Raw genomic sequence first — 20276 nt, 5'->3', positions numbered from 1 at the left:
GTTGGGTTTGTTCGATGTTTGACGTTGTAGGATGGGAGGAGACTCCTTTCGGAGGCCGACCGATGAAGAAACTATTCGGGTTTTTCGTACGATTTTGTTCGATGTTCGATGATTACAGCAACGTAGTACGAGTGAAAAAATCAGTCGTTTAAGAAAATCACCGTTTTAATAAACGTATTCGCTCCACGACAGTGATATAAACGTAAAAACGACGGACTTAATTTCCATTTCAATGACTCGCGTTGCACCATATCCAACTTCCAAACCTGGAGAGCCATCTATCACTGAAACTCCTTTGGAAATATCTCAGGGACATGCGGAAATTCAATGCAACTCTTTTTCCTAGTGGCGGGAAGAAGGGAAACCGTGTTCCGCCGCGAGCTGGCCGCGGAATCGTCGAGTCTGGGGATTTTTTCGCGAGATCCAACGACGAATGCAGCTTACGTCACGCTCGAGGAGCTAGGGGGAACGGTCGTTGCCTCTTGACAGCCCGTTTCAATGCACCGTTGCTGAAAAGATTTACGCGCACGAGCGTCACTCGCGATTTCGTCGCGTCAAGATGTCTGTGAATTGTATTACGAATTTATATACACGTGTCACGACTACACGCACGTTTTCCCAAGGGCTGAAAACGCAAATTGAAAGGATCGAGAATGCTGCCCCATCGGAACGCTCAATTTATTCGCGTTCGAAATATGGATTGACGTATTACACCTTCTGACCCAAATAATCCTAATTTACTCTACTTTGGAACGAAAGATTGTTCGCAACAAAGAATCGAACATCCGACGACTCGACTCTGCTCTCCTACCTTCGACCGAAGGTTCTGATTTAACCGTTGAAGAAAGCTACCTACCACTCCCAAGCAATTTTTACTTCTCTAAACTCCTTCGCCCGGTCCTGAAATTGTTCCGAACAAACCGTGACTCGAACCCACTAACCACCACAATCTCAGAGACCTAATATCCTTCGATAAATGGAACACTATCACACAGATTAAAACGTAACACGGTAACTCCGAAACACGAATCGATCCTCGAACATGGAATACGTAACCAGTGCGCTGCAAGTTCCGCATATTGAGCCGGCTTATTAGTCGAACATAAGCAATCGTCGAATAGAGTATTAAACCCGCTTGGCGAGCGTCGGGGGACAATCGCGTCGTAAAAGCTACTTAGTGGTTCGGAGCGGCGAACAAATGGACAACCAGGGGATCTGTGGCTAATTTATGCGACGGACAACGATATTAACGAGAGCCCTTTAACCTGAAGGACGCGTCGTGGGACTGACCCACTGTTACAAACTTCCGACTTCGAAATGAAACTCTGATTCGGTCGATTCTCTTGCGAGATCCCTAGATAGGTTTCTAATTTGCAAAGATCGAGGACTATGAATCGTTTATGGTTACGCTGGCTAGGAATTTTTACGTCCTTATCGAGCGTGGAACGTCTAATTTCCTGTAACGCTTAGAATAGAATGAAACGTTTACTTTGATGAACACGCGTTGAAGACAAATGTTTTACGATCCAAGTAAAATTATAATTCCGTGATTAGCACTTAAGTAATTTAACTTAGACAACTACCACCGATCAAACCGAACATATTATATCGGTGTTTCTTGCAATCCTGTTTTATAAACTGCGCCTTCTTGTTCGGGTCTGACCCGAAGAAGCGACACGGAATGTTCGCGAAACTCGCGAACCTCGTCGACATCCAAAATTCTCTTTTCGAGTTACATCGGCCGAAAATGCGCCACGAAAGAAACAAATCTTCCACTCACCATGGTGTCTTTGATGTGTTCAACCGGTTGCAGGAGGACCGTAGTGGCAGCGATGGGACGATGATGATGCTGTTGTTGTTGCTGATGATGGTGGTGCTGCTGCTGCTGATGGTGATGGTGTTGTTGGTGGTGCGGATTGCAATTGGCGATATTCGTGCAGGTGCAGTTGCAGCCAATGTTGCAGGCTTGCTGGCCGGCGAAGAGGTGTCCTACTAGGCCGGGGGTGATCGCTGCTGCCGCCGCGTTGTTGATGCTGTTCAGCAGGGGCGGAGGCAGGGACACCGCACCACCCGGGACAAACGGGTACGAATGAAAATACGTGGTGATGGAGGAACGTGCCTCGTCGGCGCCTATCGTCTCCGCTAGCCAACACTTTCCGTTCCCCGTCGCCGAGGGTATGAACAAGCCTCGGCCGCCCAACGAGTGCAATCTCCAGAAAAACCTGCCTCGTTGTTCCTCACCGGCCCAGCCGCGTTCCAACGACGGCTGATGATACCGAGCTTCCGTCCTGCTCGTTCGGCCCAACTCGAACGACGGCCACCACAGTTTGGCCGATTGTCGCTCGATCCCTCTTCAAAACAATTTTCGACTCCTCCCGCGAGTTCGAGCTCGAACTCGGCGCGGAGATCGAACCGCGAGGCCAGCCAAGTTCCTTGAAATCTTCTTAGAGAGATCTTGCCCCGACTCGAATTTCGGTTAATTCAATTTAGGTATAGTCGTCCGGACGTGAGACGTCAGAGAGCCTAACTGGTACACCTTAAGAGCTAACACGCGCGTACATCGGATTAAACGCGGTCCTTACTGTACTAGACACACATACGACCGGTAACACGCATACAGAGAGACTCAGAAGACGTTGGTTTAAGCCTAGAGCGATAGTGTGCGGTTTAGTCTAGACGAGCGACCGCTCTGTTAGATATACGATGATTGTCAAAGTGTGTGAGCGAGTTAGAGTTAGGGCAAGTGGGTCTGTGCACCGAGCAAAGATAAAAACGGTTGAAGTGACACGGCCACGCGATTCAGACGCATGCATACGCGCATATACATGCAGAGGGCAGAGCGTACCTTTCTTTTCTTTCTTTCTTTCTTTGACGGGTATGGGGGTAGAGGGACTCTTCGCACGGCTCGCTCGCACGTTAATTGAAACGTCGTAGGTACATACGTTGATTCGTGATTGTTCCTTCTTTTCTTTCCTTAAAAAGAGACACTTTAGCTAAGAGAGCTAGCTGAAAAAATGATTGTCACGAAGATTGACGAGAGGACGCCCCTTGAAATCGGGGCAAACAGGGAAGAAACACGGTCGGGCCTAGCTCTACTTCCGGTGCGGATCAGCTGGCGCGGCCCAACGATCGGATATGTGCGAAGGGTGTATACATATAAACGTATGTATATATAAGTGTAAATATATATAATATATATATATATATTTCGTATGTGTATATATATATGTGTAGAAGTATATATACATAAATATCTATGTAGAATAATATATGTATGTACGTAGAGCGTGTACGGAAGTAGTACAGAGGCTGGAGATCACATGAAGACACGAATACTCGTTTACTCTCTTTCAATCGGCTAGACTCGCATGCGGAGGAGGAGGAGGAGGAAACGCACGTGGTTGCTGTTCCTTGCCACCTCTCCCTTTTGAAAACGTCGTTAAAATTCCTCTCGGTTATGCCCAACCTGCTACTGTGCTTGATTGTCTTGACGCGATTCTCTTTAGTGCGATCGGTCGCTCATTATTCACGCGCGACCATCTCTTTATATACGTTACGTTACTTAAATAGCCTAATTTTTACTTATACATAAGGACAAACACAGATTCGTGTTTACTTCTAAGAGGGACTATACTTATTATATTTATCCGAATCTCCCTCGCGGTTTCTAGCTATACAGCACGTTTTATTCTTTTGTTCTTTTTATTATACGGTAGTCTCTCTTTATAGACGCGTAAGCCACGTCTAACGCCCGAACGACTAACAACAGCGCTCTCTAGTACCGACGAATCGCGGCCAGCCGCGGCAAATAAAAATATAATTCTCTATCCCGGCCTCGCGATTCTTCCCGCGAGCCCCCACCTCTTGCCAAGCTTCGCCGGCCTCTTCTCGCCGCTCCGCTTTAAATGATCCTCCTGCTCCAGATTCACCGGCTCCTTCTCCCTTTCTCTTTCTATCTTCGTTCGACTTGGCAGCACACCGACGAGGGAGGTCTCCCGCGATTGAACGTGTGCGACCTTGAAACTCGTACACACGGCCGGCAAATACGAGGAAGCCTTATCTCTTTCTCCCCTTCTTTCGTTCCGACCGGTTTCTTCGCTGGACGATGCTCGTAGCACGGGGACTCCCGTTCGACACACACAGACACACACACACGGTCGAACAGTGGGAGAGGGCAGTGAGACTGTGATCAAAGAGCCGGTGCATGCATGTGCCACTCTGTGACAACTGGCTTTGCTCTTTCTCTTTCTCTTTCTCTTTCGCTCTCTCTCTCTCTCACTCTCTTTTTCTCTCTCTCTCTTTCTCTCTCTCTCTCTCTCTCTCTCTTTCTACGTTGCTGTCGTTGCTCAAACTCGTTTCTCGACACACTGAAGGGAGGGAGATCAGAGTAGCCTCTATGGGGCTCTCGTGCACACGGCGTATCACGTGTCGACCGTTTTCACACTGAGCGTTTAGGGCTGGTCCGCGTGAGATCTCTCGGCCGGCTGGCACGCGCGCGTGGCCAGCGACACGGGCGGGCGTAAACAGTGAGAAAGAAGGAGGCAGAGGATATAATATACCGGACAACGACGGCCGATCGGTGGAGGACCAGGTGGACACCGATTTCGAGAGAGACAGGAACGTACGACGATACGACGTGTCGAATCGTAGAGAGAACGAACTTAAGAGACGTATCGTAGTGGAACTACTCTGCCGGAGATATATGGGGTTGAGAGAAGCACGGAGTTAGATATGACAGATATCGGTCGGGCGCGCGTGTGTGTCTGTCTGTGTGCACGTGTGTTACTGTGTGATGTCGCGTTGGCTTTCGAAGAGCTGGTTCGTTGCCGCGGTTCGGACCGACCTGCACGGGGTGTTTCAGAGAAAGAGAGAAGGAGAGAAGTGTGTGTGGGAGTGTGTGTGTGAGGCGGTGTGTGTGTACGTGAGAGAGTAACTCGGAGGCGGGAACGATTAAAGAGCGTCCTACTCGATCGCCTAGCTTGACACAACTGAGAGCAGCGTCTCTCTCGCGGCGCCCGCGTAGGCCTCCACCGCCACCGTCGCCGCGGCCGGGTCGTGTCGCCGCGTATACGCGGCTTTCAAACGCTGTCCCCCGCTCCGAGCGCCCCGACGCGCCTGGCGTCGCCAATAGCGAGCGAGCGTCGGCCGAGCGCAGGCGAACTTGCACGAAACGACTCGAGTGTGCGCGCCAGCGCGCATTCGTGCCTCTCCGTGCCTCTCCGTGCCTCTACGCCGCCTACACGATCGCACATACGCTTCCCCCACCACTAACACTCATCCCTACCACCGAGCGACGATTGAGCTCGGCCGAAACAGCAACGGTGTGGGTACTAACCCTGTTTCGCCCGCTTTCGTCTCTTTTTCTTCGAGTCGCGTGTCTATTTCTCTCCCTTTCTCGCTCCCGATCGACCGACTCCGTGCTCGGTGGGACTCTGCGAGTAAGTAGATTCTCGCTGGCCAGGTTAGACCGATTCCTTCTTCGCGGGGCAACGTGGCTGCTTTGGTGACTGATCTTTCGCTTTCATAGGGTTTTCTCTACTGGTTGTGCGGCGTTTTCGCGATAGGTGGGGAGAGGCTGAATGGTGAATAGTGGTAGACAGGTGGAGGGAACGTGTGATTTTCCGCATTGTTGCACGGTTGTGATGTGTTACAGTGGTTTTACATTAATGGGCTTGGTAGAATTAGGACTCGTATTAGGATGATTTATGGAGTAGAGGTTGTAATATCGATGTATCGAATGGTTACGGCGGTCTATGTTTCATATGTTTAATGGATCCCATTTGATCGAGTAATAAGTTTCTTCGACTCTCGGTGAGGTTTGCGTCTTTAGCGATGTTGAAAAATTTTGTTTACGCAGTACAGATCGCTCGAGTTTCGAGTGGCTGGCCGAGCTCGCTTTCCTAACGTTTCGGTGAAACGAGAACCATGAATGAATCGTGTGTAACTTCTAGGTTTTGCGCAAAGTTCGTTTCTAAGATACATTCCTTAAACGGAATTGTCGGAGACTGAAGCAGGATTGAACAGTCAAGGAGGAAAATATTGTCTCAAAATAGAACTGGAATTTACGAAATTGTCAGTTGGACTGACAAATGGAAAAGATGAATCTTTATCGAGAACTTGCAGAAAAAATATATAAAGAAACCAGGGAACTTGTCTTAATGGATACGATTAATATTGACGTTATCGAGTCGAGTTCGTAATAGTTAGAAACAAATAGTGTCATCGGTATTTCTTCGATATTTCTTTCGAAATTTGTAGATTCAATTTTCTCTTCCGCTCGCGTTATAAAGTTTCTTCGAGTTCTTCTTCGAGTCGTTCTTCAACTTGCTATCCTGTTCCTTCAATCTTTCTTAATCTCCCTGGATTTTTCTTTAATTTTTATTTCAACGCGTTTCCCTCTTTCAATGGTAGTAGAGGAACCAAGAATTCACGATCGCAAACAAAAACCCCAATCAACCACCTCGAGATGAACAAAAGTACGCCCTTCTTAAAGAAAACGTTCAGAAATTTAAAAAAAGAAGGGAAAAGGGAGGAGGGAAGGAGAGAAAGAGAAAAGAGAGAGAAATAGAAAATTGGAAAAATCAGAAAACAAGGTTCGTAAAATTCGCTCTCGAACAAATAAAACACGTTCCTGGAATTGTTTGCCAACGGCGAAGATTACGATCATCGAGGCAAGTAAGGGATGAAAAGCGGAAGAAAATGGGGGAAGGAATCGAAATTCGAAGGCGTGATCAGACAGTGGTCCTCGAGGGAAAAAACGACGGGAAATTGGTGGCGACCACGAGCACCATCGATGGGTTCTTCGGAGCTCTGATTGTTCAGAAACGAGCGGCGTCGATCAGGATCGACTGCGCAACGAACCGATTCACCCTCGACGGACTCGAGAATGCTCGAGCAATCGGCTCCCTCGAAAGTGGTAACCTGATTATCCGCACTGAACGAATAAATGAGGGAACGAAACCACAGTTTTGTGCAAGAGATAGATTCTCGCTTCTTCGAATTGGGAAAAGCGCGTACGAGAACATTTCTCCGTGAAACTGGCAATCTTGAGAAACAGTTGAAAATCTTGTTTACGTTACATTAGTAATTCGTTTTATATCGTCGATACAGATGTTATTATCTGTACTTGTATCGAAAAGCGAAAGACGAAAAGAACGAAATTTAAATATCCCGCTGATCTCTCTAGAGAAAATTTCAAGACTAACACCGAGGAGTCTGCTAATCCCTCAGACACGAATATTTCCGTAGACCAGCGGGGGTGGAGAGATGGTAGAGGAGGGTATCGTTAATTAAACGCGACCGCGGTTCCATAAGGTGAGACGAAGGTTAAACAAGAGGAAGAACGGAGCTGACTTCACGTCTGACGCGCTAATACTCGTTCGGCCAAGTGGCTTCGTTAATTACTGTCAAATCGAGAAGTGGCAAATGAAATAATTACAAGGTGTCGCGGCTCTTCCAGATCATGGCCATCCTTAATTAACGCGGCACCGGTGCTGTTCGCGTTTTCAATGTTGTTATTTTTCTTTCTTTTTCTTTCGTACGTCCTTGACTTTGAGGAAATCGGCTTTCTTTAACTTCGGGGCAAGCTGCTTCCGATACCTATTCCCTAGTCACCAGAGAATCACCGTTTCCCTATAATATTCATCAGATCTCTCGCGACATTGCTATTATTAAAAGATTATTTACGAGTTTCTTTACGATAACACTTTTACAATAACTTTCCTATAACACGCTCTACAAAATTCATCTTTCCATCAGAAGTATCAACAACTTTGTAACTATGACTCAGAAGAAACGCTTCGTTTCTTACATCTTTCAAATAAAATCTCCAGATCTTTTCGTTAAATTAACACTAAATTAATATCTTAATTTCGCCACTAAATTTTGTAAATGTTCCCGATTTTCTCAAGCATATTCAACAAAATCTTCAAAATTGGCACAAAAATACAGAGAGATCTGTCTTCAATTTATCAAAGTATAAAGTCTAAGTAAAGTCCCCGAATCGGTACTCTAAGGAAACGTTATTTGTAACCGTTTCGCTCAAAGATTTACCTAATTACATTTCGCAACCGGGTTTTGTACGGCGAAAGGTGTTTTAAAATATTAATTGAAAGAGACACGTAACGAAGCTTTCGTAGTAATACCGGCTACGCAACAAGCAGATAAATTTTCTTTGATCTTTTTTTTTTAATTACGGCGGTGGGGTGTAGTAAAAGAAAAATTTAATTAACTTACCGAGCTGCTCGCGTGCCAAAGGAAACGGAGCCAAAGAAGCCAGATATCTTACCTGCAACAGAAATTAATATACTTTCTTAATTTAGTAAGACACCTGGACGAAAGTTGCGTGCAATCGCAAGAACATACAGCGTGAATACAGCCGTCAAGCGAACTGACTAATTTCTTAAAAAATATTATAATATACGTATAATACGATCGGTAAACTGTGGATTTTTATGCAATCGTGAGAAATTTAAAGATATAAAGAGGCACGTGACATACGTAAAAACGTATAAAATATTCAAAGTATACTCTTTATAATGCTTAATAAGTAAATTAAATTTCTGCCTAGGTCCTATTCCTTCCACCGTATTCACGAAAATATGAATTTGAATAAAAATCCGCAGACCAGTGGTCGGTAATAATATCAGAACGTAATACGTTACAAAAGATTGTCAATCCTTATACGAATACGTGGTGCAAAATATAATATGACAAGATCTAACATTTCACAAAAATTCATCCAACAGCCAGGAGAAATAATTAAAAATACTGAAAAATTGCTGCATTCATATACGGTAATTCGGTGTGTTTCCATAAAAAAAAAAAAAAAAAAACCAGACATTTCAAGCCATAAAATTAAATCCTTTAACTCGTATATCACGTATTCAGCTCTGTACAGGGGAAGCTTATCAAAAAAACTTTACCAAGTCTTCCTACGTCATTAGCGTATATTTGGGTATATATTAAGCGTGTATAAAATTACAAGACACTGTAAAAGTATTTCTCTACATGAGAATATCAAACCTTGGTGCAGCACGGTAGCTTGATTTTTTTTAATGTTTCCCTTCGTTTTGACGAAGATTTAACGAGGAAATTAACCACCTGCGATTTAGTTACGTAAACGATTATTTTATGAGATATTTCTATCCAAATATTTGCCAGATTACCAAAGTCGCTGGTTAAGACGATATAACAAATTAAATTATTAAAGAATCGAATACCAGGTGGAGGAAAAACATGTACCTCGGTAAATTAAAAATCAGCAATTAGATTCTTCCTAAGAAAATCACAATTTAGTATATTTCTTCGAATGGTGCAATTCTGCGCTGAGAACATTTTCACAGGACAATTTAGAATTTCCCCGATCTTGAGCTGACGTACTACTGAATCGATCTCTTTGTTTACCTTCAAAGAAGAAACTCACTCGCGACATCGAATGTTCGTAAATGATAACGATCGATTTTACGTCGACAGGATTGATCGCAGGGCCTACGTTGATTGCATATTTCTCGCTCCACTCGCCGAGTATCATAAGCCCTTGAAGTATCGCATTCTCTTTCTTTTTTCACACGCGATATATAGATAGATGAGAAGTCTAGTCCTGGTAGGATTTTTGGAAAATTTCACACTTCGCCATCTCTATTTCGTATGTAATTTCGCAATATTTTCCTTTCGACAGTGAGATTTCTGAAAGGCACCAAATCCGGATCTAATTCCAGCTCACACACGGGTTAAGTGCAAACGAAATCGCGAGTCGATCGTTAATCCCGGCGCGCGGCAACGACTTAATACGTTGGGCAAACCGTTTCGTGCGCGGCGTCAGCCGTTGAGAACCGAGCCTAAGTCCCTGGGAAATTACTCCGGGCGGGGCTAAGCAGTATGCAGATCGCGAAATCGCGACATACGTCGGGGATTAGCTCGGTGGTGGAGACTGCTAGCTAAAGAGGATCCGCAAAATCGGCAGATCGAAATGTCCCTAGGAATCCTATTTAACTTACTCCGCGGCGAGACGACCCCGCCCTCCGCTATAATTTGTGTAATCGCGCCGTTCGCCGCGCACAGCCCACAGGATTTTCACTCCCGTGATAGATTCGTCTTTGGAACGGGAGACTTTCGAGCTGGGTCACGTTTCTCCGGGATTTCCAGCGTCTTCTGGGAAAATTGTTCCTCGTGAGAAATTCGTTTACTCGCGTTGCGTCGATATAGCTTGATTTCGAGGATTAGAAACGACTTTCGAGGATTAGGTCCCCAGAGAAAGAGAGAGAAAGGGAGGAAATTTTATAATTTTATTCTAGGGGATTTTTATACTCTTCTAACGAGACCTTCGATCGTGCAAGATGGATGTAGCTGTAGTTAATGCGATTCGTTTTTCAATTTTGTCAGCGATAGTTCTAGTCGTAAGAAATTCTCTAATTTACATTATTTACAAGGATTGCTTGGTCACTCGAAGATACTTTTCCAATTGCTTGAATTTATTCTGGGAAATTTCTCCGATCTTTTGATGGAACTTTTAGATACTTTTTAGATACTTTTCACAGTATTTAGATACTTTGATACATTTCTAAACTTGTTCGCCGACCAATTTAGAAACCTCTTAGATACTTGGACGTTAAACGAAATATTTGGACGAATGATCTGCCATTTTTATCGATGTTTGTTTCGACGCGCCTTTAAAGCACCGTTTGGTCCATGGCACGACATCAATCATCCTTCGTAATTTAACACGTGGAACAATCGACAGCTGCGACCGTAAATGGATTTACCGGCACGTAGGTACGGATGACCGCAATAATGATTCGTTCAAACAGAATTATGCACGACCGATGCCACGATAACGACGCCGCTAAACGTGGACAAATCGCTGTTACACAATTCCAAGCCGGTGACTGGCGTCCCCCGGAACCGACCATCGGCAAAATCGATCGAAACAGAGATTGGTTATCCTCTTTCTTAATGTTCTCAGTATCTGATACTCTATTGTTAGCTTCCAGATAGATTATAGCGGTGTGCTGCGACAGTAGTCGAGGAAAAGAAAAAAAAATTTCCTTTGCTTTTTAAAGGGACCAAAGGAAGATTACTTTCAGCCACCTAAGATTCTATTCCAGTAAGGCATCGTTTTATAATATACGCGTATGAAATTACAAGACACTGTTAAAGTATTTTCTCTACATGAGAATATCAAACCTTGACGATTTATGTGATAAGACCAGGGTTATTCATCGTCAATAACATACTATACATATACTACTAACAGACTAGTTACGAATACATATTTCTTCAAATAGCGCAATTTCACGCTAAGAAATTTTTCGGATTTAATCGGATACAAGAATCTTATATTCGCCTTAACGTTCATCTACGATAGCGTTTCACGGTCTTTACGCAGATTACAGCGACGCGTGCGACGCGAGATTTTCACGGTCCGTAAAAGTGAAAAGAGGAAGGGAAAACATCCATCGACCGGTCTCACGCAACGAAGCTGTCGCCCTTCGTTCGCATACGATCTAACGCGATTTTTATCGCCGGCAGCATGGTCACGCGACGCGCGGCAAACTCGAATTCCGGATGAAAGACCAAGGGAACCGCAACCAGCGAGAAAGTTTCGCGGAAACGCGATAAAAACGAGACTCGGTTTACGATGATGGATGATCAAGGAGGTTTAGATCTTACTTTCTTTCCACGTCGTTTATTCGTCTTGTTGGTGGACGACAGCGCTTCATAACGATGACAAAAGTATTTACACACACGTGGACGCTTTCCGTGAATACGTCATGTGTGTTAGGTATAAGAACCATTTCGAAATTTCATCAAATTTCGTGACTATTAGGTACATACAAGTATATACGGGGAAATGAAACGATAAATTACGAAAAAAAAGACACAAGAAAGAAGATTACTTGAACACCGATCACTCGAAAAGTTGATAAAACGTACGTGCAATGCTTAAAATTGCTTCAAGTTTATAAAAGTGCATAAAAATATTTAAAATCAAAATATCATGTTTTACTCGTCCAATACGCATATTGGCGAGGCAAGTGTTAACAAAGTTATAATTACTACACAATTAATATAAGAGTAGTATTTTATAATTAGTACAACATGTTATAATTTCAGTCAAATAGTTGAATTTCGCCGCATCGATCAAACGTTAGTTTGAAATTTAACTAGGTGGTAATTCTTCGTTAAAAACTGAAAATGAATCAAAAGGGGAAGACTAGAAAATGCCATTAACAATAGCGTTTTAATACGTATCGCTGGAACTAATTCGGAACAGCAAGAGAAACAGCGTTTCAAATGAAATTAATCCATTCTACCATTATTCGCCTGCTGCGTGCCGTTTAAATTGACAAGTTCCTAATTCACCTAGGACTGCGACGTATATATACGATATCTCTGTTATAAATTAATATAATACAGAGTCAGGTTTGTGTTTTGGATGAGATGGTAATAACTTCAATCTTCGTGTGATTGTTGGTTTATTGTTCACGAGTTGCATTACGCCTCGCGTATCCTTACCTGCGTTTACATTTCTTGGATTTCTTCGATAATTAATAGACCGTAGATTTCTATGACGATTAACAGAGAGCGGGATTCTATGAATCTACGGGAAATTAAAAATCACAAAATACGCAAGATGCGCGTAATACGCAAAGGCATTCGAAATATCGAGGAATCTTGTATCGAGCGATACTTTGCGATGAGACATCGATCGTTACGTTAACGCGTCAGTTTAAAATTCTTTTTCGCGTTCGATTCGATATGGTGGATGATATATTTCAGAAAATTCTTACTACGACGACTTATTTTTCTTGATATCGATCGTTGGAAACGGCGATGGATAATTACATACATCAGGACTGGATTTCCGAATCCCATGATATTGGCCATATCCAAGGAACCATACAACTGTCATAAAGTGACTGTAACAGCCAACAGTTGGGCCACCACTTTCGTATGTGCAGTAATATTCCGCGACTGATGCTCATCCGGTTTCAACCTCGTCGAAAAGTATGAAAATGCGGTGATACTTTCCACTATGATAAAATGATTATCATTTAAACTATGAACATCGCTTTAGTTTTGAAAATTTACTTTATATCCTTTTACGTTAGGAATATTAGACGACAGTTTTATGAAAATTCGAATACTTTTTGACATACGAAGATCTAAATTCAAATTCGTCTTTCGCGGCAGTCGGCGAAGCCTCTGACAACAATTTCTCAAACTATTAACTTAACTTAATAAACTATTAAAATTTTCACACTTTTCACCTCCTATATTCCAGGAATTAGTCGTCTGTTCAACTGGGAAATTCGTGGTAATTCGTATCTCATCGTAAAATGTCTTCTACGTCGCTTTTACTTACATTCTATTCGTTTAATTAGATTTATAAAAATATAAATTCGCATAAAAATGCACGATCTACTAATAACGATTGGTCAAAATGGTTACGTACAATGCTCGTAATATGTTCGTAAGGATATTTCTCAAGTAAAGAAAAGAAAAAAAAAACTTTTCCACATTAACTATTACGTTACTCGCATCGTTTATCATTCCAGCTCGTTGATTTCACAAAGATCCAATGAGATATTTACTAATCGAGAAGGCGAACTCATTTCCCCGAATTTTGGTTACATCTAGGCAGTTAGGCTGCGAAGGGTAATAGGACTTGATGCATGGCTCCCTGGATGCCGGTCCCCTAGATCTACCACCATTCGTCCTGCCGCCGCGTCTTTCCCCCTTCTCGAGCTCTTTATTTATTTAAAGCTCGTCACCGGGTCCGCGTGTCCCCAAGGAACCCGAATGCTCGGGCGTATTCCAGAGTTCGACGGTCGATCAGGACGATCCCTCTCGTTTCAGCCAATTCTCTGTAGACCGATCGCCACTTGGACGTCGTCTGCGACCACCGGAGGCTGAATATCGAGGATTTTTCGGCTACGGCCGATTGCCTTCTCTCCTCAGAATATTCTGTTCCTTCTTTTGTACGTTATATAGAACACTCTTGAAATTTTGATGTTTCCATATCAGAGAACATGCTCGAAACTTTTCTAGATCAGAGAATATTCTTCGAATATTTTTTTTTCTTTCTATAGATATCACAGAATTTCTTATATTCTTCGAATTCTTAATTTCTTACTTCCTTCTTAAGTTCTTCAAATATATATGCAATACTCTTCGAACTCTGACACTGACATTTTGACATCCACGTCAGGTATTTTGTTTAAAGCGAAATATGATAGAAGATTCGACGCGTTCAATTTCCTTGTAACCACTTGTCAATAACTGCCTAACCCGAAGGAAGCTAGAAAAGTGGAGGGAAGCAGGGACAAAAGCCGAGAGTGCAATCTACGAAAGAAGAGTTACAGCACAACGGAGGATCCATAACAAGAAGGAAAATTCATGGTGAACCGGTATCGAAACAGAAATCCCTTTCTTCCACGACCTTTCCGCTAGTCCGAGGGATTAGCGAGAGGATCGGGAACTGGTGATTTGTAGACGACGGGCAAATAGATTTCTGGCAAGTAGAATTTCGTCGACAAAAAAGAACCTGTTTGCATGGTTTTGTACCGGATATACATTGTCGATTTTCTCGAAGTTTTCGCTTCACGTAGTTACATACGACACAATTTATTCATTTACTTGTTCGTATACGAGAGTGAGTCTATTACGGATACGAATGCTAAGAAAGATAAAAGTGTTGCAAAATATAGATGAAAAAGAATAGCTACGCGGTAAATTTAGAATAAAGATAACGCCTCGTAGACCACTCTCGAACGCTTGAACGACACATCGCTGATGGAGAAGAGATCTACGCGGTCCGAAAACTTAGCTCGACAGGAAATATCAGAGATTTAGGATATCCAGATGGAAATATTGTGGATGGAAATAAGTGGCGCGTTAAAATTGATCGATGCAAGAATATGCGAACCTTCTATGCAGCAAACGCGAATCACCGATCAATCTGCGCTCCACCAGAGACCTTGGATCGACTAACGACGTTATTGGTCGATAATAGTGGTACGTTCTGCTCAGAGGGCAGTGTGGACGACTGCGTGCAGAGATTGAACGTTGAATTATCTCGAGAAGCATCGCGTGTTTCATAAGGTAAGGGGACCAGATGGATGATGCGTATTCCAAATGGAGCTCGACTAACGATCGGTATAATAATCTAATCGTCGAAGATTGGGCGAAATCAGAGGAACAACGTACAACGAATCCTAAGGATCTCTAGCATGTGTTTCGGATACCTTCCAAGCGAAGACAGAATTAATAGAGCTTAATAAAGTCTAAGATGACGGATGATTGGAAATGAATAACTAATAATAATTTTTTACCACTTCGCTCCAATAACATCTCTAATTGAAAAAATTATGCGATCGTTGATCGAATATACACCATTGCACGATAAAAAGAAAAGTTTGAATCATTCGTCTTTATTTTTTTGACATTTTTCTCTATCTACACTGGTGACGACGATGTTACGACTCGAAACAATTGCGCGTCATCTATTTTGTATATGTAATATATACCACATATATTGTAAAAGGATTATTAAATATACGACAAGTAGTACATTTGCAATATCGAATATGATAAGATATTGGTGATATTGGTAAAAAATTACTTATTTCCAAAGAAAAGCAGTAAAAAATTTCATCTTTTTTATCTTACTAAAGACGTATTCTTCGTGCTCCAAATTAAAATACAAATACCCTTCTTCCTCGGCAACCCAACTTCTAAACTAAAAAGCTCTACCAAACCACTAAAATTCTTCAAGTAATAGAATTTCACAAACAAAATGCAAATGGAAATTAAGACATTCTTAAATCAGCGATTTAAAAACGCAATTTAAAGTCGAGCAGGTGCGTGCTATCTCTTTCGGCGAAGATCGAGAATTTCGAAATAGACGAGGAGCAACGTTGAACATCGGATTAAAGTAAAACGTCGGAGGAACAACTGGAGAACCGAGTGACCAAATAAACCGTGGACCGAGATTAATGGAGCAGGGGAAATGCGGCAGTTTGCTTAATTTTCGCGGGGTTAAGGAACGCGAAATCGAATGATAACCTGCTGCAGAGTTGCTGGAAACGAGGAAGAAGAATCGATTAGGGGGTTGAATGTCCCTAGTTGCTTCGGGTAATCGAAATTGATACGTTTCCTGTAATTCGGCGACGTTTTCCACGTTTGGTTACCTCCGATGGGAAAATATCGGTTTTTCGTATTTTGTGGTTTAGATAATATTACAACGCCCCCGTATTTCTTGATAGCAAAATGTCGAATTTTTATTCGTACTATAGTTTTCAGTCTGGCTATTCCTTACGGGAAACTACTAAATTTTTGTTAGTGCTGTGTTTGAATATTTCGGTGTCTGACTATTTTTTTTATAGGAAATTAGCGAATTTCTGACAGGAGTCATCTTTCTTTGTATTTTCTAACCTAATATTTCCATATTTTTGGAAAGTAACGAACGAGAATATTTAACTTTTTCCTTTGTGCTCTGATTTTTCCTTAAACTACAAATTTAATTGCAAAGTTAACCACCGTGAGAAGGCAAAAAGAACTATATTTGTGACTGTCGAGAGCAAAGTTCCTTTTTCTACAGTAGACGAGGGAAGAAATCGAGGGGGAGAGATTTCTTTCGTGATCGAAGGCTGGAGCCGATAAACCGGAAGCCGATTAAATTTATAGACCAGGAAGAAAGGTCCTTTGTCGTTTCTTGTGAATTTCGTATTACAATGGAGGATTAAAGTGTGCGACGGACAGGCTCATTGTATCTTGCTTCCAGATTTCATTTTCGAAAATCGATTCGACCAGAATGTGCCCAGTATTTTCACTCCATTTTTCATTTACCTTCATCGAATTAATTTTTCTCATATTCCTTTCAAGTTTTTTACCAACGAATACTTCCATAAATATTCATTTGTTCGTTTAACATCTATTTCATTAATTTCTGTGTTATTCTTTCCAATTCTTTATGAATACAGATGGATGTTTAAAGAAATGTTTATAGACGATATCGAAATATCGAGAAATTTCTGAAAAGAAGGTACATGAAAAATAGAGTGGAAACAGGCAAGCTTGATACATTAATCAAACGCTTTAATCTAGTTAAATTATACGATATATTTACAATTTCTGTTTCTTCTTTAAATAATATTTTGTTTTAGGACTTTTTCGAGTGTATTTGCATGTGGTAAGTTTTATTCAAATAATGTTGCACGATAATTTACCGAATAATAATATTATTAAATTGAGAAATTAGTAAATTTAAATTGTAAGATGTAGAGACTTATCAATTTTGATAATTCATAAAACAGTCATGCATGGCATGCATTTTCTGAAACTAGCGAAAAGGGATTAGTTCGAAGCATAGGTACCTTTCTCCGTTACTTTCTCTTTCTATACACCTTTCCTCTCTTTCTAATTTCATCGGGCGACGGCAAACAATTCGGACAGAGCAGCTGTATAATTGTCGGTAATTCGATTCTCTAACACAATCTAAACGCAAAAACTGTCGCGTTCGTTGCGCAGTCTGTCGCGCTTGTGCTTAATCGAGTACGCTAATTAAGGATGCGATTGGGCGATACCTCACACCCTCCAACCACCCCGTCGCACACGCTTGTCGACACACTTGCGTCCTGCTCTTGTCGAAAGCCCGCGCACGCGATTTCGCTCCTCTCGCGTCCAACCGGAGACAGAATGAGCAGTTTAACAACTGTTTAACCCCTTATTGTCCGATTGGCCGAATTTTCGATGTATCCGCCATTAATGGAACGTCCTGTTTTCCGTTTCGCGCAACACCAAAAACATTCGCCCGCAAAAATATCATCTATTATCCTATTATCCTAAGCAAATCCTAATCAACGTCACCTAAAAACGCTCCGACCTTTTGTTCGACGATCGTTTCATTCGACTAGCGCGAAAATCTAAAAAATCGCGATTAAAACAGTCGCCTGGATAGGAAAGTGTATTAGAAGCGGAGCTTCGGGTGTCACGAGCGAAAGCGTGGCCTCGTTGGAGAAAGGCTTGACGCCAGAGCGCGCGCGGCCGCCAGGCTGATCAAATTTTCGGCGCGGTTGACGGGCAACATGGCGAACAAAGTTTGCTCAGCGCGGCAGCGTTAATTCGGTTTGCCCCGTGTTTTTCCACCGCGGAAAGACGTCCCGGGGCGATGTTGCTCTCCCGTCGTAGACACCGTGATAGGCGAATTTTAAAGCGTGCACCACACCCCCTATCCCGCCACGCGAGCCTGATTCTCCCGTGGAAAAATTCAATTCCCGCGGCTCAATCCGGACTTTAATATGAATTTCATAATCAACGCGCTTTAAGCACTTTCTCTCTCTCGTTTCTACCTTAGTTGCATTATCATCAGTGCATCAGGATAATTGTTAGTATGGATAATAAAGAGATTCCTCGAAGCTCATCGTAAAAGCCTATTAATTGCTGTACCTATGCTCAAGAACCAATACAAAAGACGCAAAGAATATCAACTAACTGTTGATATTCACGCCGACTGAGACTTGAAACAAATTTGCTGTCTAAACCAGAAGATGTCCAGAATCCCCTGGACTTTGGTAGATCTCGATATTATCAGAAAGGCGGATTCCAGAGGTTTTCGTTACGGTTCGACTCTTTACCACCGGTTAGAGAAAGAGGAGAACGCGACGATGCAATCGAAAGGAGATGCGTACGAAGCACGTGGCGCACTAAAATCGTACGAGGGATCCGTTTTCCATTTGCCAGATGCGGGGCACCGCGATTTCGCCATTTTCCAAGATCGTACCCGGTAATATCTATCGAACGACGCACACTCCCGACCTCCAACTTTCTTATTATCGTTCATCGAATATACGCGATCCTCTCCGCTACTTCCTCTGTATATATTTTCCCTCCTTTTCCTACGGCGGATTTTATATTTTTGTAAATACATACGAACAATTGAAACATTGGATTTTATTAATAGCAATAAAACTCTGTACTTTGTACTCTATATATTCTACATAAGGTGTTTCAGTTAACTTGACCAGCTCGAATAACTCCTAACGTATGCGTTGCGTAAAGTCAATTTTCAAGAAACTAAGCAAAATTATTCCGTAGCTATTAGAATTGGGAATGATAAATGTCGATACCTTTTTACTCACAATTCAACATCCTCCCATATTTTGACAAAAAAGACCGTTTAAAAACAAACGAAGTTGGTCCTGAAATTGCCGGAACGTGTCCACTTACAAAAAAGATGCATTCACCGCACAACATGTACATCCGAGTCATGCAACTCGTACAATGGTAAAAAATTTGTTCACACGACGTGTACTTTAAAAGTTATTCGAGGTAATCAAATTAGTTGAGACACCGTGTATATTTTTGCACATTACGTGCAATCTACACATAGATATTCGCACCTTCGAATTTCTCGTAATTGTATAAAAATCCAGTCTATATATTGCTACCAAATATGAAGCAGTAAAATAATAGCAGAATAAACACGTAGTAACTAAAAATCGTTAACATATTCGAACTTGGATATTCGTTAAATTCGATGCAAATTTCAATATTTTTTAAAATTCAATGTCTCATCTTGAGACAAGGTATCGTATCTCTGGACTACAAATACTTGGCACGTTTGCGATTAAAAAAGCATCAGTAAATGAGTCATTGAAAGCAAAGAGGGAAAACCTTTAAAATATTATAAATCGTTGCGCGAAACAACTTTCGGTCAATACGAATACATTAAACTAAATGCTTGGTTGGTGGATCTAATAAAACTTGAAAACTGTTTAAAGTCGAGCAACTTACTTAACCCACTAATTAATTATATCTTAAACGCTCCGGCGGTGCCATTAATCACTCTCTCCTGAGCAACTGAATCCATTATTTCCCACCTGCGCGCAGCCTTACCCGTGAAAAACTTTCGATCGAGACGTTTCCGAACATTCGCCGTAACGAGCCTGAAGGATACCATCCCCGTATCTCTACAAATAATTATCCAGTCTAGTGATTCGATACGGTGATTTAAAAATTCGGTTTCGATACAGCTTGCTCTAGTGTAATATATACAATAACGTATATGTTTCGCTTACTTCTCCAACTATACATTGTATTTTTAAAATACAGTCGATTGTCTTAAACCATATACGTAACACCTACCGACCTACAGCCTATAAAAAGATAATTAACCAGCGGTAACGTTTATCAACCAACTATAGCGTAGTAATTTTGTTGAGAAAAATAAAGAATATCAAATTATTTGAAACATCGCATATTGTTTCTATCCT

At 42.0% G+C, this 20276-nt stretch overlaps 1 protein-coding gene across 18 annotated transcripts in view; it reads right to left on the bottom strand.

Annotated features, from left to right (window-relative positions):
* LOC100650792 (polypyrimidine tract-binding protein 2) overlaps positions 1-20276 on the bottom strand; it is a 421711-nt gene that overhangs the window by 223169 nt on the left and 178266 nt on the right. For 6 of the 18 annotated variants that reach the window (XM_012317493.3, XM_048413318.1, XM_012317495.3 and 3 more), the window contains exon 2: positions 8236-8287. The exons of 10 other annotated variants lie outside the window; for them this stretch is intronic. Coding sequence is in view for 2 of the 8 variants with exons in the window: in XM_012317491.3 (XP_012172881.2) it covers positions 1781-1783 (3 nt within the window). In the remaining 6 variants the exon portion in view is untranslated. Of the gene's footprint in view, positions 1-1780; positions 5016-8235; positions 8288-20276 lie in introns of those variants that run through there. 2 more of the 18 variants (XM_012317491.3, XM_012317494.3) reach the window with 2 other exon arrangements.

The sequence above is a fragment of the Bombus terrestris genome, chromosome 16 (genome assembly GCF_910591885.1).
Source record: "Bombus terrestris chromosome 16, iyBomTerr1.2, whole genome shotgun sequence".
Lineage (NCBI taxonomy): Eukaryota > Metazoa > Arthropoda > Insecta > Hymenoptera > Apidae > Bombus > Bombus terrestris.
The sequence above is the reverse complement of the archived record's forward strand: the minus strand, read 5'-3'. Positions and strand labels throughout refer to the sequence as shown.